General features: G+C 46.5%; 2 protein-coding genes across 12 annotated transcripts in view; one reads left to right on the top strand and one right to left on the bottom strand.

Annotated features, from left to right (window-relative positions):
• The window catches only part of FAM118A (family with sequence similarity 118 member A), a 35,496-nt gene extending 12,730 nt beyond the window's left edge, over positions 1-22,766 (top strand). For 6 of the 10 annotated variants that reach the window (XM_068560956.1, XM_068560957.1, XM_068560955.1 and 3 more), the window contains 4 exons: positions 2,398-2,619; positions 4,402-4,530; positions 5,759-6,044; positions 7,711-9,600. In XM_068560956.1, the coding sequence (XP_068417057.1) occupies positions 2,398-2,619; positions 4,402-4,530; positions 5,759-6,044; positions 7,711-7,850 (777 nt within the window). In that variant the 3' untranslated portion in view covers positions 7,851-9,600. The other 4 variants (XM_068560959.1, XM_068560962.1, XM_068560963.1 and 1 more) reach the window with 3 other exon arrangements.
• Positions 17,482-24,602, bottom strand: part of SMC1B (structural maintenance of chromosomes 1B) — an 85,225-nt gene continuing 78,104 nt past the window's right edge. The window contains exons 22-25 of one of the 2 annotated variants that reach the window (XM_068560952.1): positions 24,274-24,425; positions 22,098-22,167; positions 18,941-19,051; positions 17,482-17,583 (exon numbers count right to left, since the gene is read on the bottom strand). In XM_068560952.1, coding sequence (XP_068417053.1) covers positions 17,482-17,583; positions 18,941-19,051; positions 22,098-22,167; positions 24,274-24,425 — 435 coding nt within the window. The remainder of the gene's footprint in view (positions 17,584-18,940; positions 19,052-22,097; positions 22,168-24,273; positions 24,426-24,602) is intronic. The other variant, XM_068560953.1, reaches the window with a different exon arrangement.

Raw genomic sequence — 24,602 nt, forward strand, 5'->3', positions numbered from 1 at the left:
GGCTTGACGGTGTGGGGAACCCGGGCCCCCGTTTATGGCTCCGCCGTCTTCACCGTGCAGCCCGCACCTCGTACTCAAGGTTAGCTGCCCCGACTCCTGCCGTAAGTGATGTGTGCCTGCCAGCTAGTGGGAAGGGGACAGAGGGGCCGTGCGTCCTCCCTTACGGGGGCTGACATGCAAGTCACTTTGTTTTCATGGCGTTGGCCAGAGTTGTACGTGTGGCCATACGTGGCTTTACCAGAGTCTGGGAAGTCGTTTTAGCTGGGCGACGATGCCAGGTATGGGTGTCGTATTAATAAGGGGAACTAGCATCATAGGGCAGGGTTTGGCTGCTGCTTGTTTTTGTAAATAAAGTTCTGCGTTCCTTTACACAATGTCTAGGGCTGCTGCTTTCATGCTTCAGGGCAGAGTTGAGTACTGGCAGCAGAGACTGTGTGACCCGCAAAGCCTAAAATAGTTTGCTCTCGGGCCCTTTCTAAAGGAAGTTGCTGAGCCCTGTCAGGGGAGGAAGGGGCAGAGTCAACGGACCAGAGAAGGACCCCTCGGATGAGGCCATTCGTTCGAATAGAGGCCGGCTAGGTTGATGCTTGTTAAATCAAGGAGATGAATATTTGGCACTTTATCTTATTCTCCTCTTTACTTTTGTGTATTTTTGAGAACTTCCATAAAAAAAAAAGAGTTCAAGTGAGGCAGTCAGAACGGTTGTGTTTTCCTCGTGTTTAGCGGGTTGGGAACAGGTACAGAGTAAGTGGAGAGTTGGTTTTCTCAGGGTTGGGGTTTTGCCCAAGGATTCCAGCAAAGCCAGGGAAGGGCGGGGAAGATGAAAGCGAATTTCAGGAGTAACTGTAGTGTTACATTATGGAATCTAGGCTGCGTAATGGGGGAAGTTAGGCTGGCGGGGGAGGGAGAGACAGTGGGTCAGTGCCATGGGTCCTGGCGGGGTGAAGTCCCCTGGGAGCCGGGGTGCTAAGAGTTGGGCAGGTGGAGGGAGAGGCGGGCCAGGGGTCCTGGAAAGGGTCCCGCTGCGGGTCATGATAAGGTTAGGGGTGTGGATGGCGGAGATGGGACAAGGTCGCTGGAGGAGGGTGATGGAGGCGTTTAGAGGCTGTGACATAGGAAGGAGCAGCCGCGTGGGTGTGAACCCAGCGTGAGCTGCAACAGACGCGCAGCTGCAGAGACTCGGCAGCGAGCGGGTGCCACCCTCGCGTCCTCCCTGGTCCGCAGTGTGCGGGTGCCAGGGACGTGGGGAGCCGGTCTTCAGGGCAGAATGAGGCGAAGGCTCACAGAAGCGCGCGAAGATGAGGGCTCACTGACGGCCAGCCCCGGGAACAGCGGGAACAGCGGGGGTCTCCCGAGCGGGCAGGGATAGGAGAGTCGGAAGACGGAGCGCCAAGCCCTGGGATGAGCGACCACCTGGGAGGACGTGGGGGACTCTGGTGGACGCTCCCGAGGCTGATGGCGGTGGTGACGGGGGCGCGGGGCGGGGGGGGGCAGGGGCCGGCAGAGGCGTTTCGTGGGAACGCACGGGTCAGGCTCTCCCGCCCGTGCTGCTGGCCCCGGGGCGAGGCTGGCGGAGGGGCACGCGTGCTGGGAGCGCATGAAGCAGCCTCCTGGCGCCACACCCCGTTTCTCTGATCCCGTCACAGCACAGCTCTTCCGGGGCTGTTGTGTTCGCTCTTGCCCGCTGCCCGCCTCCCCTCGGAACCCAGCGCGGCCGGGCTCCCCCGAAGCCGCTCTGGTCAAGGCCACCAGTGACCTTTGGTGCTACATCCAGGGGCCCAGTCCCACTCCTGACCCTGCTGGGCCTCTCAGCAGCATGACACGCTGTCTTTCATCCAGTTCCCTAGAGCAGCAAGGAGGAGGAGACCAGTGCCTCTGTGGCTCTCGTGGAGGGGGAGGGAGCCCCGGTCTTCACTGTGGTCTTCAGGGCCCCACGTGATCTGGTTCCAGGTCAGCTGTCTGGCCTCACCTGTGACACGTGCCCTCACTCCTCTCCGGAGACCAGGGCCCCTCGCCCGCCCTCAGTCCCACCTGTGCTCTCACCTCGGTGCCTCGCGCTGGCTCCTGCCCCGCTCGGACCCCCGTCTCCAGAGCTGCCTCCCTCCCTCCGCGCTCTGCTGAGGCCGTCCCGGGGCCCGCTGGCCTGTTTACCCTCTGCCGCGCGGCAGCGAGCCCCCTTCTCCGCTGGGCTTCCCCGCAGCGTTGATCACTGCTGACGTGTCGGCACGTTACCTGCCTCCCTCCCCCAGGGTTTCAGTAAACTCTACAAGGTCAGCCGTTTTCTCTCTTTTTTAAAAAACCACTGCATCCCTGGCGCCTAGAGTACTGTCTCCTGCCTAGGTGCTCGGTGGTGACTGAGGGATGGCGGTTTTGTAACTCCGGTCCACCTCTCCGTAGCGCACGGGCGACACCAAGCCCAACTTCTTCCAGGACTGCCTGCTGGAGGTTTTCGACAACCTGGAGCAGCACATCCAGAGCCCGCTGGTGCTGCAGTCCATCCTCAGCCTGATGGAGAGGGGCACCATGGTGCTGACCACCAACTACGACAACCTGCTGGAGATCTTCGGGCAGCAGCACAACAAGCCCATGGAGTCTTTGGATCTGAAGGACAAGACCAAGGTGCGGGCCGGGCGCCGGGGTGGGAGGCGGGGTAGAGGCAGAGGCGCAGGCATGTTTGCACTGCTGCTGTGGTGTGGCACGAGCTGTCACCTCCCAGCAGAGGGCCCGTCATAGGAAAGGTGCTGTCTGCTCGCGGAGGCTCCTCTCCCCGCTGGAACGAGGCACGGAGGGCCTGGGACAGGGCGCTGCCGCCAGCCCCTCAGCACCCCTCGTCTACCTGCTCTGGCTTCCGGTTTGCTTCTGTCCTGCACACCCGCAAGGGCTCTGTCATCGTAGGAGATGTGGGTGATAGAGGCTATAGTTCAGGAAAGCAAGATCACCTATACTCCTACTGCTGTGAATTTTGGTTAATTCTCTTATTTATTTATTAATTAACAAACTGGGATTGCAATACACGTCAAGTTTTTGGGCTGATTTTTTTCCCTTAATATTATACTGTGAGCATTTTCCTGTCATCAAGCTGTCTTTAAAAGCATGGTTTTAAATGTAATTTCATTGTGAGACTAGATTATAGTTATCATTGTGAGCATATTTTCACAACTATAAATAACGCTACAGTGAAAATTCCTACACTTTTGATAAGTTCGTGGAGAACTGTTAGGGTCAAAGGGTATGACCATTTTAAAGACAAACGATGTAAATCACCCACATGTTCTCCAGGAAGATTTCCAGTTTACACTCCTGCAGCTGTGTGAGGGGGGACTCCGTCTCCCATGTCTTGCCAGCACGAGGCGTTACTAAAAAACCTAACAAAACACATTTCTCCCATCGGATAGGTGCACATTTTACGCTTTTATTTCTTTTATTGCTAAGGTTGACCACAGTTTGATTGCATCGGTTGTATTTCCTGTGCGCCGTGTGTGCCTGTGGATTTGTACGATCGCTGCCGGCTACGGCTGCTGCCTGTTCCTGCTTCACTGCTGGCGGGCAGGGGGTCCCAGCCCCGCTCCACACGCAGGGACACCGAGGCCCGTTGCGATGCTGTCTTACTCGGGACCCGGGGAAGTGTGGGAGCTGCCCTTAGGCGGCCTGTCTCCCGGCGCTTGGCTGAGGAATTGTGACGGGGCCCCGGCCGACGCCGCGAGCGGGCTCCCCCACCCCGTGACACGTGGCAGGACACCTGCTCCCGTGTCGGAGCAGCGTGGCCCCGTCTGCGGGGCTGCTCCCTGCTGTACCGAGGGCCCCTGGAGATAAGCTGCACGTGGCAGGGAACAGAAGTGCTGGCTCCTCCACCTGCTCGTGGGGGGCTGGGGGCGGGGGTTAGTCCATTTGTCTGGGGTTGTCAGTCCGGCCCGCTGACGTGAAAGCCCCTGGCGTGGAGATAAAAGGAATATACGTGATGTGCATCTTCTGTATCTTGAAATGAAGCCAATTGAGAGCTATTTGATAAATTATTTTTTCTGTATATGTGTATTTTTCTGGGTGTACAAACAATGTATACCTAGCAGTAATTAAAATAAAACATGTGACTTAGAAGTGAAAGCCTTCATCATCTCCCTAAAGTCATCAGTCTTGACAGTGTGCTATAAGCTGAGATGTTAAAGGTATTTTCTACCTAACAGTCTCGGTCTCTGAAGAAGTTCTTTTCGACATGGCAGGACAGGAATAAGTAGCATTTAACACCTGAGTTTCTCTTAGGTTTAAAGGTGCAATTATAAATTGAAGCATCTCTCTTACTGTGTCCCAGGTAGGTCTGAGAGGCCATGAGTCACTGTGGATATTTCCTCTTACACCTGTTTTACATACCAGCGTTCTTCCCCTGTCTGGCTTGCTCTTTGCTAGGTCCTTCAGTGGGCTAGAGGACACATGAAGTACGGAGTTCTTCACATTCACGGCTTATACACAGACCCCTGCGGGATGGTGTTGGACCCATCGGGATACAAAGACGTTACTCAAGACCCAGAAGTCATGGTATGCCCATCCTGACTAGGCCCTGGTTGTACCCCTGGGGCTGCGTGGCGGCCGCTAGCCAGCAGTGGCGGCGGTCTGAGTAGGTTCCTGGCCTCCAGGCCTCCTGCCCCTCGGTCACGCCGCTGCTCTCAGCGCTGTCTCCAGGGCCCGGCACAGGGTCTGGCACAGGGTCTGGCACCTGGCACAGATGCTCAGCGAACGTTTCGTGATCCTCTTGCTCAGGGTCACAGTTACGTTTCTTCAGCGTGACTCGCAGGCCCCCGCACGGTCTGCAGCGCTCTTCTCTGGCCACTCCTCTCTACTCATCTTTCTTCTGTGTTCATTCAGGCATCTTCTTCCCTTTCTCTATTTAGCAATCTCTTTTAGCTTTCAAAACCTAGTTTTAAAATTTCATTCTCTGTGAGGCTTTTTTGATATCCTGGACAAAATGAAGTGTGGAGAAACTGCCTGCTAGCTTTTTATAAACTCATTTATTATGGCACTTAAGAAGCCACGGGCCTTCACTGATTCGCTGTTGAGCTCAGCATCAGGCCCTCCCTCCCTCGCCCCTACACCCTGGGCACAGGGGTGACGCCCCTCAGTGGCACCAGTACTGCGTGGGAAGAAGTTCCTTGCCGATACTGAACCTCCCTCTGAGGTGTTTGGGTGTCTGAACTGGTGATTCTCTGCTGCGTGCCTGAGTGACCCCACTAACGATCTTCGTTTCCCTCTACGCCCTCTCCCTTGGGTCATTGTCACTGGTCCCCTCCTCAGCTCTCCTGCCCGCACTCCCCAAAACCCTGTTCTTCTGAGGCCAGGCCCCTCTCCGTGGAGTTCCCATCTGTGATTCACTGAGACAGAGGTTAATTCCAGGGTGTTACATGTGCACAGCTTGGAGCTGAAAGAAAATTTCATGCCCTTATTTTATGTTTTAATCATTTAAAATTGTACATAATTCTAGAAGATTTGAATTGAGTGACTACACTGACGAGATGGTGGGTGGGAAGGGGTGGGCAGTAGCGCATCTGCACGGATTTGGGGATGTGGATTTGGGGCCTGGGCTGTTTACCCTGGCTTGGAGAGGAAGGGGCCCCCTTCCTTTCTGCTTTTCTAACTTTGCTCCTCTGTGGCTCTTGGGAAAGGCTGGTTAGGGAGCAACGATTTAAAATCGCAAATATCTAGCTTTACATCATAAGATCCCACTCACTTTCAGATGAGCATGTCGATCTCCTCGTTGGTTCTTTCACAGGAAGTTCTTCAGAACTTGTACTGCACCAAATCTTTTCTGTTTGTGGGCTGCGGAGAGACCCTTCGTGATCAGATATTCCAGGCCCTCTTCCTTTATTCGGTGCCGAACAAGGTGGATTTGGAGCACTACATGGTTGTGCTCAAGGAGAACGAAGACCATTTCTTTAAGCATCAGGCAGACATGCTTCTGCATGGGATCAAAGTCGTGTCCTATGGGGACTGTTTTGACTATTTTCCGGGCTACGTGCAAGACCTTGCCACTCAGATCTGCAAACAGCGAAGTCCAGGTATGGGATTTTTTTTTCACTTTTCAATATACAAATCTGATAGGATTCTTCCGTTTTTTTTTTTTTTTCCCTTTTTTGTAGATATAAATTACATACCATAAAATAAAATTGAAAGGTAATTTTACATACCATTAGATTCACCAGTCTTCTAGTTATTATTTTTTTAAATGTCTCTGGGTACTTTAAAAATAGAAGACTAGGGTTATTGGTATGATAGTAATAGCGTATAAATAGAACGTTATAGTTAAAGCTGTGCATATAGTTGTACGCGTCTGTTCGTCACAGATGACATGCCATGCTTCAGATTACCTTAACCGAGAAAGAAAACTGCGCAGCCAGCTTCATCAGCTGGGATACTGACAACCTGAAAAATGCAGATACCTCATACCTTTATCCTGTCACTACATTTTAAAAGTTAAAACACAGCAGCACAAAATGATTTCATGAAGACTTTTATTTCTTTTTTAAATAACATCTTTTCCCTGTTCTGCTGAGTGCAACACACCTTTTAAGTAATTGTCCTTGGCCCTTCTTTGGGGAATTGATCATCTGCCAGGAATGACCAAGAGAAGTGAGCACTTCTTAAACTGGTCATCTTGCCATAAGGGCAGTTCATGGCTTTGAGTTTGGTGTCATAAAACGTGGATGACGGCAAACTTCAAGAGGTCTGTATTGGCTGTCATGTCACGGTAATAGGAAACTCAGACGTGGTCACCCACACAGTGGAATTGGGTTAACCACAAAGCTGCCTGCATGTGACCGGCCATGAACTTGAAGCCTAGAGATAATGCGAAGATCACGGGAACCAAATGCACAGATAATCCAGCAGTCTAGCTTCTTCCCACTAGTCCTTTTCCGAATTGCTAATAATTAGCAAGGTGGACTGACTTAAGTTGCATTTACATTAATAAAAGTGTCATTAGGGTGGCAGTCAAGTTTTTTTACTAAGGGAAAGAGCAGGGAGCCGACCCTTGCGCTGTGTTACACACTGCTATGAATTTTACATCCTTGACCTTATTTCACTTTTCGTCACAGTATCCACTGCTACTAAGTAGATGATTTTAGAGCTGATGAGACAGGCTCAGAGAGTTAGTGCCCAGGTATTTTGAAGCTGGGGCTGGGGTCCTGGACCGACAGCAGTGGAACATGCCTTCAGGGTGTCCCTGCACGGGCCTGCGTGCCGGCCCGCAGGACCTCAGCCGGGGCTCCCGCGCGTGCCGCCGATGGCGGGGCCCTCCGGTCCCCACCCAGGCCCCCTTTTCCAGACCCTGGCCGCTGAGTGCATTTGACAGGCTGCTGGGGGCTGAAGGCCGTTTGGACTTGTAATGTGTGACCGTGTCCTCAGGGACATCTGTACGCGAGTTCTTGAGGTGCTTCTCCTGTTGGGAGAGGGTGTTGGGTCAGCAGCAACGGCAGTCGTGGTGGCAGCTCCCCGCGCCCGGGCTGTCGGGGGCTTCACACGTCGGGGTTCAGTCCTCACGTCGGCCCTGGGGGTGGAGAGGAGGGGCGGGAGCCGGCGCCGCTGCCTCGGCGCGCAGAGCAGGCTTCAGGCTGGCCCGGGCCTCCCCCGCTGCGTCACAGCCGGCCTCGCCTCCGTCTCCACCGCCGGCCTGACGAGGAAGCGCTGTGGAGTCGGTTCTGCTGACTGTTCTCCTTTCTTCCCCAGATGCCGATCGAGTGGACAGCACCACGTTGTTCGGTAAAGCAGATCTTGGTTTTGCCAGCCTGTTTTTTGCCTACATGTTCCAGTGTTTTCCTGCTCTTACTTCTAAAATCATAGATGTGTTTCTCACGTTGAATACTTAGCCCGTGTTGTGTCAAGACATCCCCGCCAGAGATGATAGATGGCAACACTGCGTGACGGTCCCTTGAACTGGGAAGCAGCTCTGTCAAACGTGGGCCATCCACTGGTGCCAGGAATAATTTCCTGTCCTGGAACCAAGAGTCCGGGGGAATCAGAACAAGAGTCTATTTGTATCATACCATTGGGTCTAAGATGTAGTTACTTTTTTTTTTAATCAGATATAATTGCTTTACAGGGTTGTGTTAGTTTCTGCTGTATAATGAAGTGAATCAGCTATATGTATGCCTATATCCCCTCCCTCTTGGGCCTCCCTCGCCCCCGCCCCCCGACCTAGGTCATCACAGAGCACGGAGCTGAGCTCCCTGTGCTGTACCGCAGGGTTCCCGCTAGCTCTCTGTTTTACACATGGTAGCGTATAATTTGACCCATCCCCTTCAGAGATTTTAATTGCAAAGCTTCTAAGCATTGGTGTAAAATTTTCTATCTACTACCTGGTTGAAATGTCCATACTCATCCTGCAGGGCTCGACTCTGCCTGTTTATGAGTTACCAGGTACGACTGCGCTCAGAGGCTCCCGGCGTCCACCCTAGGGTGAACTTAGTGCCAGGTTTCCCCACGCTGGTCAGTCAGTTGGGTTAGAAGGGGCTCTGGTCAGTGGAGCCGGGGACCTTGCAGCCCCGGTTTCCCTGCCCCTCTCAGCAGAGCCACAGATAGAAACTTGGTAGTGCTGCACGGGCTTCAGCTAAGGAATCGTGAAACAGGCGTGCTCAGCTTTCCGTTTCTCCCTTATCTCCGTGGGAAAGGACACATTTATTTTAGCTGCGTTCTCTGACTCCCAGAGTCATCCATTTCTCTTGAAAAAAGCATTAACTTGATAGACATCTGTAGCATATGGTAGGGATTAGTTGGTCAGTGCTTCAGTAAAATCAGATAAGTGTTTTTTAAATTGAAACAATTTTTTAAATTGAAGTATAGTTGCTGCACAGTGTTATGTGTTACAGGTGTACGATATAGTAATTCACAATTTTTAAAGGTCATACTCCATTTATAGTTATTATAAAATACTGGCTGTTTTCCCTGTGTTGTACAATATACCCTTGTAGCTTATCTTACACCTCATAGTTTTTACCTCTTAGTCTTCTACTCCTATGTTGCCCCTCCCCCCTTCCCTCTCCCCACTGGTAACCACTGGTTTGTTCTCTATATCTGTGAGTCTGCTTTTTTGTTACATTACTAGTTTGTTATATTTTTTAGATTCCGCATGTAAGTGATACCATGCAGTCTTTGTCTGACTTACTTCACTTAGCATAATGCCCTTCAAGTCCATCCATGTTGCTGCAAATGGCAAAATTTTGTTCTTTTTTATGGCTGAGTAGTATTCCATTGTATTCCAAGATGTATTCCACGTCTTCCTTATCCATTCATCGGTTGATGGACACTTGCACTTAACTTCCATATCTTGGCAATTGAAATCATGCTGCTATGAACACTGGGGTGCATGTATCTTTTCCAATTAGAGTTTTTGTTTTTTCCCGATATATACGCAGGAGTGGGATTGCTGGATCATATGGTAATTCTGTTTTTAGTTTTTTGAGAAACCTCCATACTGTTTTCCACAGTGGCTGCACCAGTTTACATTCCCACCAACAGTGTACAAGGGTTCCCTTTTCTCCACATCCTTGCCAACATTTGTTGTTTATGTTCTTTTTGATGATAGCCATTCTTAGATAAGTTTTTTAATAAAAGTTTTCATCTTTCAGGTAATGCATGCCAGGACTGTGCAAAGAGGAAGTTAGAAGAAAATGAAATTGAAGTTTCAAAGAAACTCAGACAATCAGATACTGGTATAATGTCTTATCTTTTCTTTTTTTAAAAAATTTTATTTATTTATTTATTTATTTATTTTTGGCTGCGTTGGGTCTTCGTTGCTGTGCACAGGCTTTCTCTAGTTGCAGCGAGCGCGGGCTTCTCATTGTGTTGGCTTCTCTTGTCGCAGAGCACGGGCTCTAGGCGCACGGGCTTCAGTAGTTGCGGCACGTGGGCTCAGTAGTTGTGGCTCGCGGGCTCTAGAGTGCAGGCTCAGTAGTTGCGGTGCACGGGCTTAGCTGCTCTGCGGCATGTGGTATCTTCCCGGACCAGGGCTCGAACCTGTGTCCCCTGCATCGGCAGGTGGATTCTTAACCACTGCGCCACCAGGGAAGCCCTGTAATGTCTTTTCTTTTTTGCAGATTGGCCTTATTTGGAGGTGTTTTCAGTCATAGTGGTTTGCTTTAATGCCCCAGCCTCTTGGTCGAAGCAATGATACATAGATCATTCCAACTGCCCAGAGGTTCCTACTTTAACAATTTCTGTTTATTTAAGTTAGCATGTTATTGAAGAAAAACTCGCCAAGTACACAAATTGGAAGCAGCCCAGTGAGTTTTCACAAAGTGAATACACAATTGCGAAAACTCACTGGTTACCTCCAGTTCAAGAAACGAAACGGTGTCAGGAGCCTGCCCCCGCCCGCCCCAAGCCCCATCACTTTTTAGTCACTCCTTCACCACCTGAGGGTGACCACTATCCTGATTTATGTCACCTTAGTTTCCAGAGAAAACCACTTTAAATCATGTGTTTTTTGTTACCTCTATCACTGAATGAGATTTATTTAAACTATTCAAATATTTAGTTGAACTGTTTATTTAAATAGACAATCTCTGTCACCCCTAGGAAAGGGGATCTAGCTCACTCTTACCATTCCCTCCCTCTCCTTTTTGCAGGTTTCCATAGTCTGTACTTTCTCATTCTTTAAATAGTGCACTTACGTTTTCTGACTTCTCAGTATGAAGATGCAGCTGTAACGGCCCCTACCCTTCTCGCCTCCCCTTTCTCGTCTCACTTTCCGAAGCCCACCAGCTTTTATATCGTCAGTGTTGATCGTCATGGTCACGGACTGAGGGGAAAGAAGCCCTCCAGTTTGTCTATAGGTCGGTTCTAAAAGTTGGAAAACAATAGTTGCTTAAAAACACAGGAAGTATTTTTCCTGGTTAGCCAGCTGTGTGTTGTGTTCATGGGTCCGGTGCCATGACTGCTGTGCCAGCTGCAGGATGTGTTCTTAGTATCAAGGTCCAGTGTGTTTCTTTCCTTAACATTCCATTAATCATGCTCCCATTTTTGGTTGTTGTGTATTGGTGGTGTTTGTGTTGCTTTTCTTTTTGGGGGGAGTTTCTAGATTCTTTTCTCCTTGTTGTCCAAAAAAATCACATTTCACGTTGTTTTTAAATGTACGTATTCTCTCAGTCATATTGCCCCTCATTTTCCGAGTCATCCCCTGACCACCTGCTCGTCCTGGACTGCTGCAGCCGTGTCACCCTGGAGCCCCCTGCCTTGCTGTCCTGGATTACCGCCAGGTCTGCCTTCTGCCCGCCGCACCCACTTCTGCCAGAACCTCCTCCGGTAGCTCCCCCGGCCCCCGGCCCCCGAGGACTGGCTCGTCACTATTGGTTGGAGCATGGGATTCTTCATTCATGACTCCCCCTTGGAACTCCACTGTCTTAAGCGGCCAGGTTTCCTGTTGAAGAGGGTCTGCTGCAACCCAGATCTCTGTGATTTGTAGGTGACCTGTTCTTTCTTTTCTGGATGCTTTTAGGATCTTCTTCTTCCTTGATGTTTAGAAACTTCCTGAGGATGTGTATAGGTGAGCAAGGTTTTTATATACCTTGCTCAGTTTTTTCTTCCCTCCAGTTCTGGAATAATCTGTCTCCTCTGTTCCCTCTTCCCTCAGTCACATTAGTTGGGACCTCCTGGACTCATTTCTACTGTGTTTTCTCTAATGTCTTAATTTTCTTCAAAAACTTTCTGGAGGATTCTCAAAATATGTTCCATCCTTTTCTTTTTAATTTTGGGCGTTAAATTTTTATTTTGGGTGTTATTGTTCATTTCTGAGAGCTCTTGTTTTCTGATTTAGTTTTTCTCATAGCATCTGTTGTTTTAGGACTATGGTATCTTTTCAAATCTCTAGAGATACCAGAGACTTCCCTGGTTATCTGACTACTCTATTCCTGAAAACATTAGAATAGAGGATTTTTCGATAACAGAGTTTATTTTTTATTAGATAAGAAAACCTCAGTAAAACACTCTTAAACACCAATATAGTAATCTACCAAGAATTTCGGAGAGCTATGAAGCGTTTAACATACTACCAGTTACTTACCTAATAACATTTAAATTAGGTCCTCAGTGCATATGTTTGAGCAGTACTGTGATACTGCATTTTCCTTCTACACCACAAGGAACGTGTACTGTTGAAATAGTTTGTTATGGATACAAAAATTCATAATAAACGTTAAATAAGCAAACACGGCAGGTTTCTCAGTGGCTGCCTGCAGAGTGAGTTGGGCCCGGTGGGAGGAGGAGACAGGTGAGGTGCTGGCTCCTGCTGGCTGGCGGTGGTGGCGGTGAGTGTGTGTCGGTGAGCCTTTTGAGGGGCCGGCTGAGTTCCAGCTGCGGCTGACACTGCGCCCACCCCCCTTACATTCTGTACAACTTCAGTGCACGTATCTTTAGAGGAAGAATTCCATTTTGATAGTATTTTGGATAAAATTCTTTGAAGTCTTTTAGCAAATATTTGGATTGTGAATCCAGTAGTTAGGGACATCTGTAACTAAACTAAAAAAATAAAACTAGTGTATGTATGTATGTATGTATTTATTTAATTTATGGCTGTGTTGGGTCTTCGTTTCTGTGCGAGGGCTCTCTCCAGTTGCGGCAAGTGGGGGCCACTCTTCATCGCAGCGCGCGGGCCTCTCACTATCGCGGCCTCTCTTGTTGCGGAGCACAGGCTCCAGACGCGCAGGCTCAGTAATTGTGGCTCATGGGCCTGGCCGCTCCGCGGCACGTGGGATCTTCCGGGACCAGGGCTCGAACCCATGTCCCCTGCATTGGCAGGCGGATTCTTAACCACTGCGCCACCAGGGAAGCCCAAAAACTAGTGTTCTTTGAGTTGTTCCCTCCGGGACAAGAGATTCTCTTCCTCTAGTCTCCTTCCTGCTGCGTGTTTCCCCCATGTCTGGGGCTCCTCAGTTGCCTGCCGGCATTTTAGAAGGCGGGCCCGGGTGACTGTTCCGCAGTCGGCTGTGTGGATTTGCCGCCGCCGCTGCTGCATATGCACAGCTTTCCTGTCCCAGGCCGCCCTCTGAATTGGTGGTGTGTGTATAGGGCAGCAGAGCGGACTGCCTGGTGGACTTTGCTCCAGAGCAGTGGGCAAGCCAGTCTGTGGGCTCCTCGGGGATCCCCTGGATGCCAGCACCCACACCGGCAGCCTCCTCTCCAAGCAGGTCTGTCTGTGTAGAGAGCGCCCTCTGGTCTTTCTTACAGAAAGCTTTGTCCTGCTGTGCATGTGGGTGAGACCAAGGTTCACCTTCTCAGTGCTGCTGGCCATACCTGCAGGCGGGAGGGCTCAGAGCAGCACGGCAGGCTCCCACCTGCAGGCAGTCCCGCTGTGCACACACCCTGAGCCTTCACTCTTCTCTGCAAGTCAGCAGGCTCCCGCCCTGTGTGCTGAAATTGCCCCTCACTGTTGACAGCCGCCCCCTCTTCCAGTCCACTGAGAAGGGGAAAAGCACGCACATTCATGGGTCGAGATTTCCATGGAGCTTTACAAATCTAATGTTATCATTTACTTTGTCCCGTGGTGGTATTTATAACTCAGAAAGCCATTTTTAGACAGTGGCCACTATTTCCATTATGGAGGTATTTTCAAAGTCTTTAGCACATAAGAAAAACCATAATCAATTTTTGAAATAAAAATCCCATTGCAGATACTTTTTTAAGATCAACTTTAATGTTTTGGTATTCCTTTCTTTTTGTTTAAACAGATGATGCTGGAGGGTCTTGAAATCTTTAAAACCAATAAAACCTGCAACTTGAAAACCAGCCTTCTGTAACCACAGTGCCATCCCAAACGATGAGGAATGTTAGAGAACTCCACACAGGACCTCTTGCTCCTGAACCGTCAAATACCCCAAAAGAGCCATGTGGGTGTGTGGCCCTCAGAGGCTGGGTGAGGGAGTTCCGCGTTGTGTTGAACTGCTTGGGAGGTGACGCATACACACGGCAGGTATCCTTTGTGAGGACAGATACACAACTACCTCAGGGACCAAATCAATGGGCAGGGACGTACCTGGTATTCCCGACTCCCATTTGATACACCCTGTCAGGTGGTTTTTTTTTTCTCTAATAAAAGGGGGAAAGTAAAGACTGTCCAAGCAACAGTAGTTGCCAAAGAGAAAATAAGACACTAGACACTTAAATCTTATAATTTTTGTGGAAACATCCATTAGTATAGAAAAAAAAATTAGAAGTGTGTTTGTTACATTGTTAAATAGTAAAGAAGGAATGGAAACTGGAGGCACTGAGTCCGCCAGTGAGAGCGGTATGTTTTAAGAATGACTTGACCTGTAGGCTTCTTTGGAGTTGTGTAATTTCAGTTAGTACTTGGTCTCTAAAGAACGGCAGGTCTAACTGTTACTAAGAAGTGAAGTCTTCAGGAGCCAGAGGGCCTTTTCAGAAGCACAGGTCAGTGTCCAAGTGTGTCATGCGATGGATAACTGAGAAATTACAAGTGGAGCACAAGACCAAGTTCTAAACTTTTAGTTCAATTCCAAGCTTTCCAAGCCTTTATTCTATGGGTTAAGGTCCAACCTTTCTGTTCTTGTCTCTTAAAATCCTCTCCCCACAGCCCATATTAAAGGATTTGCACAGAGTGAAGTAGGCAAAACTTGTCAAGGGCCTGTTAACACTTTAGACGTTGTCAGGGTTCGCGCAGGGCAGATGGCATGCTGGGCTGCGTGCTCGTGCCCAGGGAGTTGCTCTGTGGCCCTGGCGCTGTCCCTGCTTGGTTTCTGTGTCAAGGCTGCCTGTCTTGTAGCTCCCCACGGGTTTAGGGAAAGTGAAGCATGAAGTTGGGATGTGTAGGGAATGAGAGAAAAGCCAGAGAGTTGCTTAAGACCTTTTTTGTTTTTTTCTTTTTGAAGCATGGAAAACAAATCTTTTATGTTGTTCTGGTCAGAAATAAAATTTTATCTTCAATTCCGTTTGCTCAACTTTTCTTCAGTTATGACAAGGTGTGGTATCATGTACTTAATGAGAATTTTTACCTTGAGTTGCCACTCAGTTGTGAAACTGATTACTTGAATGTGTTTATTAAACTTTTTGAAAAGCAAACTAAGTTGGCTTTTTAAAAAGAGACACATTTATAAAGTGCAATCCGGGCAAGATATGTGAATTTGAAAGTTGGTCATACATAGGGTGTAGCAATATTACAAGCATGGAAAATGATGTGAAACAGGATATAAAACTGGAAAAGTAGAGCCAGTTCAAGACGAGCTCTGAGTGCCATGCTGAAGAATCGGAGGCCTTCTTGTTGTAATGAATGAATATATCTAGTCGGTTCTGCTGTGATTCTTATTTTAAAATGCAAATTTATTCCAACAAGATTGATATGTTAGAAAGAAACAATCTGAGCATAACTCGTTCACTTATTTATAATTTTGTCTCTGAGAAACACTGGGTCAGGGAGTGACTAAGGATGGATTTGTTTGCTGCCTCAAGCTTAGAATAGCTTTTACATTTTTAAATGGTTATATTTTAAATAATAGTTATACAGACACCTATACAATAGTCTCCTTGCTCCCTCATCGAAGCCTGAAATATGTATTACTCTCTGGCCCTTAAAGAAGTTTGCTGGACCTGCTCTAGGTGAAAGCGGGAGACTGCAGCCGGCTGCGTGGAGCTGCGGGGGATACACCGCCCAGCCCTCAGCCCCCGGCCAGCTCCCTCACACAAGCCTCCTTCCCCCACTCGACCTCAGCAGCAAGCTTCACCCGATGGGTTGCCCATTTCACAAGCCAACATCTGAGTGTTTTTGAGATGAAGTGCCATATATGCTATGGTATTTGTGAATCTCTTAACTATTTAGTGTGTATAAAACCAGCTATTTATTAAGTTCCTGTCTTTTTTTTTTTTTTTGGACCCCATGTTTCCCATCACCCGGTGGTTTTCACTGTGTACTTTTGCATGGCGCTGGGGTTCTCAGGAATATGGGGGTACTGCGTTATAACAGAACGGTGATCCTACTCAGGGATCACCGGCAATCCACGAGTCCAAGTTACAAGACAGAGAGAACAGCCCAGGCAGAGAAAAGGGTCTACACTGAGCTCCTGTGTCACCGAAGGGACATTTCAATGTAAAGTTGATGCCTTTCAAGGCAGAAGGCGGCGGTGATTTAGTTGGTATTACCAGCACTAAAACAAGGAACAAAGGACTAGTGGCTTCTGCTATCTCAAGTTCTTAGAGACTAGCTGATGGAGCACAGGAAAGCAAGTTTTACCTGAGATAATGAATGTTGTTCAAAAGAGATGCCATTACTTCAGGAGGCCACTCCTTGATTAATTAATTAGCACTTGGGCCCAAAGCAGCCTTAAATACAAGACCACCAGCACCTTAGAATATTTTAATTCCATTTTTAAATGGAAATGAAGTACTACTGAAAACTCTGCACCTTTCTTTCCTACCGCTAACAATGTACAGCAGTGGGCCTTCTGTATCCATGGGTTCTACATCTGTGGATTCAACCAACCTTGGATTGAAAATAGGAAAGGGAATTCCCTGGTGGTCCAGTGGTTAGGACTCCGTGCTTCCACTGCAGGGGGCACGGGTTCGATCCCTGGTTGGGGGAATAAGATCCTGCAAGCCGCATGGTGCAGCCAAGAAAAAAAAAATAGTCGGGGAAAAAAAAAAGATGCCAAAAAGCAATACTTGAATTTGCCGCATACAGGCAACTATTTACGTATCATTTACATTGTATTAGGCATTATAAATAATGTAGAGATGATTTAAAGTACATGACAGGATGTGCATAGGTTATATGCAAATATTGTACCAATTTAAATAAGGCCCTTGAGCGTGCTTGGATTTTGGCATGCGTGATGCCCACAGATAATAAGGACGACTGTTTAAGTGGAGAAGTCAGTTGTTACTTGGGAAAACCTGTGTTCTTCAATGTTTCCTTAACAGAAATTATATTCAGAAAAATTTAAATTGCATTGAAGCAGACATAATTTAATTTCACCTTAAAGTTTTGTTTCTGAAACTGTAGATGGTAGACACTTGAAATTAGACTTTTTTATTGGCATTTTCAATACTGACTTCAGTTCCTCTGAAATAATTTTCCGTAAAACACAGGTTTAACACCTTATAACTAGCATATTTAGGAACTAAGAGTTTCCCTTAAAGATTACTTAAACATACAAGGCGAGATCAGAGTAAAGATGATGCAGGATTTGAAAACTTTCTGACTGGCTTTCAAAATGGAAGTTAAAACTATGGTGGTTTCTTTTTTAAGCTCATTCAGAGCTAACTCTCACAAGAAATACTACCTACTGGAGTGGGGCCTGAGCACTCCTTAATGGAAGTGAGCTACAGCATCTTTGGTAGCAAATTAAGCTTTTCCATAAATGGCACACAGGCTGTCTAGCTTTTGCTCCGGAAGTCTGTTACTCAGGAGTGGCGTGGGACTGAACGGCAGAGTGAGAACAATGACTGGCCTGACCGCTGCGTGACTCTGCTCTTAACAGCCCAGGGGCATTCTGCGTCCTAACGGGCCTCCTGCTGTCTCCTGCTGCTTTCTCTGTCTTCAGTATCTGGATACTGAGACAGATCTAGGGTCAAAACTCGGCTGAACATGCAGTCATCATGCTGAAATGGAGAGAAGACAGTTAAAAGTCAGTTCCTTTACTTAGGGAATAAGTGCTATTAAATGTAAAATAAGAGCCATTAGTGAGTCTAGATTTGCATTTAAAAAGGAACCTCCTTATAGCCAGCTAAAAAGGTATTACTTCTCTGCATTTACATCAGCTTTATTTATTTTTTGTATTAATCTGGTAAAGGGTACCAGAATATGCCACCCGAAAATATGCCTCTTTTGCATATGGATTGTTTTGAGCCAGAGGCTACTGAAAACCAGCAGATGTAGGTAAAGCTCCAAAAACCAGGCACAAGTTTTCCTTTTGTAAAGGAAGTTTACATTTATGTAAAAGATGACACCCTTTCCACTCTTAACTCTTTATCAGTGGAGAAGGCACCTGAATCTGCAGAGCAAATCTGACTGAACAGCCCTTGTTTACTGTACTTTTCCTGGTCACCTTCCCATCACTTGCCTCCCCTGCCCAGAAGCCCCAAGACGCTTTTCCTTATTTTAGCCTAGGATGGTATATAAGTCCAAGTTCTAGCCACCCCACTGAGTTACTCATTACTGGGTGTACCCGTGTGTGCACACATGATGCACATATTAAGAACCTGTTTTTCTCTTGTTAATCTATCTATTGCTGGTCTAATTTACAGGGCCCCAGCCAGAGAACCTGAGTTGGGTAGGAAAAGATTTTATCCCTCTCCTACACTGGTAACGAGAATTTCCATTTCTCTCCGGCAGCGTATCTCCAGTGATCCCCTGACATTAATTAGGCACAGGAAGGGAAATTAATTTTTATCTTAGCTTAAAGGAAGACGCAGGAAATAAAACCTAATTGTCCAAGAATTGAATGATTTGAATGAGTTGCCCTGCTCCATTAGCTCAGGTATTTTCAGTGGCTCAAGAAAGGTGTGTTTGAATCCTAGAAGTTACTCTACAACTTGGAACTTGTCAATTTCTTTGTTTTTTTCCCCTTTGTTAGTTTTGGAAGATAAATGGTTCCTTGTTCTATCACAATGCATTTGTTTTTGCCTAAAACATTCAAACGTTACAGAAATATGAAATACAGTATCGACAATTTATTCTAAGTTAATATGTACTATTATTTTATAAACAATTATCATACTGTTCTGCAATTTTCGATTTGCTTTTTCACTTAAAATATATCTTAAATTTCTGTGTACTGCCATGGAAAAATATCTGAGTAGTTAACTGTTAAGTCTTATTTGATTAAAAAATCATTTAAGCCTATATTTATAAACTGCAGAAATCAAACTATCTATAGACTTCACTAGGAACTTGTAATTGTGCTGTCAGGACACTCTAAGGTGATCTTATTCCTCTCCCCCATTTACTTATCTTTACCTCTGGATAGATGCCTATCAGTGCATCAGCTTTGGAATATAACTCCTCTTTTAGGGAAATGATTATCATCTGAAACTGTTCCTGAGTCTGCTCTTTGATATAACTTGATACCTGGGAGGAAACAGAAAGCACACATTTCATGAGTAAAGAAAGGCCTCCTTTCTCGGGGTCTTGAGGACAGTGATTCTGCATGTCTCTGAATCTGCCCATTTTAGGTGACAAGGCACTTACTTCCCTTTCTGTTAATTCAGTAAATCCACTACAACTGCAGAAATGGAAATAGCTCAGATTGTAAAATAAGAGGTTAGTAAAAAAATATAAATCTCATTAACTCTGTAACTGAAAACTTGGAAGAACGTTTTTTTAAGAATAAAGCTCTAACTTAAGATACTATCATGTGAATATGCAATCAACATTTACAACAAGATAAAACTACCACTTAGATATTTTATGAGGGTGAAGAAGGGCTGGTATTTAAACTTCCAACTACCTATATTGCCAGCAAAGCCTCAGGATGGGAAAAATATGGCGATTATATATGTATTCATAATCCATAATCAACTCATTTGGTTAGAGGGGAGCTCAACAGCTCCTTCAGGAGGCTTAATTCCAAGGAATGAGAATAAGAACAAGAAAGGCTGGATAGAAATGGGTCTTGGTGAACAAACTACTCAGAATTTGGAGAATGATAAAGAACTTAGACTCAAACCACAGTTTTAACAAGATACTTGCCAACTCCCTGGATCTCTCTGCAAGCCCAGAGGGTGTCTTCTCCATGTGTATTGGTCCTGACTGCACCCAAGATACTAAGGACACAAGTTTTGGAAGCAGGAATGGCAGCTTCAGTTGAGGAATGAGTCACTAGTTGAGGTGAATGATGAGAGAGGAGGGAAACGGCTTTGGGCTAAGAGGCTGAATTCATAGAAGGAACTGCCGCATTAGAGGCAATGGCAGCCACTATGATTCAGGTCTTTAAAAAGTCTTGGGATGTTGATAGAATGGAAGAGGAGGTGGGCTGCAAATACGTTAAGGCATGCATTTTGCTAGGAAAGTTACCTACGATAAGTGTTGGGCACCCTGATCACAAGAGGGAGTGGAAGCTCCTTCACAGTTGCTCATATTACATCACTGCTCATACTCAATTCAGCAACGGGGTGCCAGGAACGTAAATCTCAAAGGGAAGCTGGAAATTTAGAGGTTTTTAATACATAGGATAGGTGCAAATAGAAAAGAGTCTTAAGACAGACCTAGTATGTGAAGATGCCACTAATACGAACATCTAAATTTTGCTAGAAGATACGGATCCCTTAAACGCTACAGAGAGAAGGGGCAGTCCACAGTGATGGATCCCACCCCCAGCCCACACACAAAGGGTATGGGATACAAAGTACTAAAATTAACCTTCTGAGGGGAAATTTCTCCCAAATGACTGAGGCTAGGGAGTCCAGTTAGCTGATGCAGACTGGCTGGCATTCAAGAGAGACAAATCAAGATTTTCTTTTCTTCCCGTGTTTTCTTCTTCCCCCAGTAATCCTGAAGTCTCTGGTAGGTCACAGAATGTGGCTCTTGCCTGTTCTCTACAAGGTTCAGGGGACTTTGGACTTGTTTTCTAACTTCTGTGGGTGTGGTGTTGATGTGCTATTCTTATGTACGCTGTGACATGTTTAAAAAGCAAGGTCCGGGACTTCGCTGGTGGCGCAGTGGTTAAGAGTCCGCCTGCCACTGCAGGGGACACGGGTTCGAGCCCTGGTCCGGGAAGATCCCACATGCCGCGGAGCAACTAAGCCCGTGCGCCACAACTACTGAGCCTGCGCTCTAGAGCCCGCGAGCCACAACTACTGAAGCCCGCACGCCTAGAACCCGTGCTCCACAACGAGAAGCCACCGCAATGAGAAGCCCCGTGCACCGCAACTAAGAGTAGCCCCCACTCGCCGAAACTAGAGAAAGCCAGAGCGCAGCAACAAAAACCCAACGCAGCCAAAAAAAAAAAAAAAAAAAAAAAAAGTTTAAAAAAATAAATAAGGTCCTAGAGAGGTTTGGGTTAGATGAATACAGCCTGGGAAATCTGAAAGATGACATTGTTGCCTAAAATTAGAAGTTACCCCAGGCTGCAGCTCCTGAAAAATCCCCTGACTCTCCCAGGCATTACACCATGAGGTTCAACAGAGTAAGGAATCAGGGAGGTCAGTTTCAGAGACTCAACCTATCAGGGTGGCACCCCAAGACTGAATACATCTCTCGGGGCTGGACTCATTAACCAAGCTCATAAGACTAAGGTATAAACCAGAATGCCAGTTTACAAATTAACATATCTCTGTCAGCATGACCAGAGCAGCCTCCTTGTAAGCAGCTGTAAATGCAAAGCCCAGTCATTTCTGGAAGATGGATGAACCGGGAATCAGAACCAGGAGTTTCATTCATCCATTTCTGGAAATGGATGGCTCTGGAAGTAGGACCACAACACAGGGACTCTGCAGGATGGAGCTGTCCCAGCCTTGGGCAGTGACAGGTACTGCCAGTGTTTGCCTCTATCCTTTGGTCACATGTCCATGGTCAACCCCATTCTCAGGTCAAAAATTTACAGTCAGGATGTGTGGTCTGAGAGCCTGCCTCTCAGGTGGCTTTGTGTATCTATGCACTGATCTTTAAGGCTGACTTTCAGTTGTGTCCTTAGTTCCCTCATGGTCTCAAATACTGAAAACAGTGCAAGTGTAGTAAATGACTGTATAAATTTTAATAAATGAAGGGGAACAGAATTTTGAACTTTAATTCCTTTGGAATTTTATTTAGATATGTTATTTTTGGACTTTATTAAACACTAATTTGGTCCTGTTTGCCATGTGGCCTACTATTAAGGACGCTCTAGGTCCCAAAACCTAGATTTAGGGAAAAGCAACTCACCCAGTAGCAATGTTGTGGATCCAGTATAGTGATTCTCACTTGACTCCCCACCAACTCACTGAGGGTCCCCTAAACCTTGAATGAAAACTGCTACCCTGAATCATCTTGTTTTTAGATTTTTAACTTAGAAAAATCTACTTTTAACCAGCAACTATCAAATAAACTATGTTTGTTCAGGGTAAATTGCCTTCTGACTGCATCATGATCCTTGAATTATAGACACTGTACTGGAAATTAAAAGCAGAAAGGAACTTACTTTGCCAATGTTAGTATTGTCCAGGGCTGCATCTACTTCATCTAAAACAAAGAATGGAGCAGGCCGAAAACTAGAAAAAAATTATAATCGCTTAAGTTACAACTTTGTTTTATAAGACTTGGAGGAGAGGACTAAGAGTATTCAGGATAAATAAATAAAACATGTCCTTTTGGATGCTTTCGTCTAGGTCTCCAATGACCTCTATGTCAGTAAATACAACGCTCAATTCTCAGTCCACATCCCAGGTGACCTTTGCAGATGGTACCGGGGGGCGGTCCTCCCCGTTCCTCTGACGTCAAGGACAGCGAGCGACATGGTCTACTCCCCGTGCCTCACCCACTGCTACAGGCCCCAGTCTCCTACCAGCTCCTCCTCATCTCTCGAACTTCTTGACACTGCAGTGCCTTCGGGGCTCAGCGCTTAGAGCACTCCTCTATCTGATTAGCTCCCTTGGTGATTTCATCTGCTCTCAAGGTTTTAGGGATCTTCTATTGATAGTTCTGACCTCTCTCTTTAACCCTGGCCTCATGGGTCCAACAGCTTCCTCAGCTCCATGTGGGTGTCTAGCTTGAACTCGTGCAAAATCAAACTCCTCACCTACCCCTCAAACCCATCCCTCCTGTGGTCCTCTCCAGCTCAGTGAATGGCAGCTCTTATCACTCCAGCTGATTAGGGTCCCTCCTACCCCACGCCCTGTCTGCTCCCACACTGGTCCAACCCGCCATGATCTTCCACCCTGACTGCTACAGGAGTTTCCTAACCCTGTGCCTGCCACTGCTGCATACAGTCTATTCTCTACAGGCGCCAGGCTCACTCTGGCCTCAGGGCCTTTGCACTTGTTCCTCATGTCTACAACATTCTTCCCTTAGAATTCTCCCCTAGAACATCCATCCACGTGACTTGCTCCCTTAATTTCTTCAAATCTTTGCTCAGATACTACCTTTTCAAATAGGCCTTCCCAGAAGACTTAAATGTGGCAAACCCCTCCCTGTTACTATTGCCATTCCCTTCTTTAATGTTCTCTATAGCATCTGTCATTTTCTAATAGCCTCTATATTAGAGAATTACTTTACTAATACACCTTATTTATCATCTGTCTTCCTCAACTGAAATGAAGCATCTTTGAGGCAGGGAATTTGTTTTCTTCACTGCTGTCTCTAATGTCTATTTTTTAAAAAAATATTTATTTATTTGGTTGCGGCATGCAGGATCTTTAGTTGCGGCATGTGGGATCTAGTTCCCTGACCAGGGATTGAACCCGGGCCCCCTGCATTGGAAGCATGGGATCTTAGCCACTGGACCACCAGGGAAGTCCCTCTAATGTCTGTTAACACCACTCGACACACAGTAAATATTTAATAAATATCTGTTGAGTAAATGGATGGGGGTGACACCTAGCATTAGTCTTATTCTGCTAAGATTTACTTCACACAGGCTCCTGTTTAAGTTCCTGCCTCCTGCTTTTCCCAAAGTCCTCCTGCATTAATGGCATTTTCTTTTCCTTTCCTGTAATTGCCAATTCCTTTTCCTTCTTGAGACCAGTAGAAAACAGCTGTAAAACTTCTATGTTGATCTTTCTGATCATGAAAATAGAGAGGCAGCATCATCTATACCTTAGTTCTTCATCTAATGCTTTGAATGTCAGAAGTTCACTGCCTTAATTTTAGCTATAACATTTTTTCCCTTTATTTTACAGACATAAGTGTCACCATCATCAGTGGAAATGAGGAGGTTAAACATTTTTTTCAGAAGAAATACTTTGTTTAACATTCCTTACTAAATAGCAGATCTCTGAATAGGGACAAGGCAAATAATATACAAGTTAGGTGTTTTTATTTTGTTTGGCTTTGTCGTTGGTACTGTTTTTTGGCAATCCTGATTTCACATCTGGCCATTTGATCCTCCTTTTTCTCCTTTCTTTTCTATGAAGCTGGAATATTAGTAGCTACTGATAATAACAAATTGAATAAAAATCTGTCAAAGACTGAATTCTCTCTTAGATTTGCTGTCTAAATTGTTACAGGCCTACAGCCTAACCTGAATTGTCTGGCTGAAAAAAAGTTTTGTATCACATACGCTAAATATGACTAAAGAGAAGTAATTAGCAGGTCTTCTGTAGGAAGGTCTATTTGGTTTCTGCCCTGATGCAAAATCATATAGCTCACTGTGACCTTACCTGTGCACAGCAAACAGGAGAGCCAAAGCTGCCACACACTTTTCTCCCCCCGACAAATTATCCATTGGCATGAACCTTTTGCCTGGGGCCACACAGTTATAGCTAATTCCCTCCAAGTAAGGCTCTTCTGGGTTTTCTGGGCTAAGAAATGCCTGAAACACATGTTATTTATTTAGCAGCATCAGAAAAGCTATTAGTAAATTTCAACTTGGAATTGCAACAGAGTTTACAAAATACTCTTGGTTAGATTTTCCTCCATTTTGATGGAAAAATATCAATGCCTCTCAATAATGTATTTAGCTCTATATGTAATCACAGACAGCAACGGT

Source organism: Eschrichtius robustus, chromosome 13 (assembly GCF_028021215.1).
Source record: "Eschrichtius robustus isolate mEscRob2 chromosome 13, mEscRob2.pri, whole genome shotgun sequence".
Taxonomy (NCBI): domain Eukaryota; kingdom Metazoa; phylum Chordata; class Mammalia; order Artiodactyla; family Eschrichtiidae; genus Eschrichtius; species Eschrichtius robustus.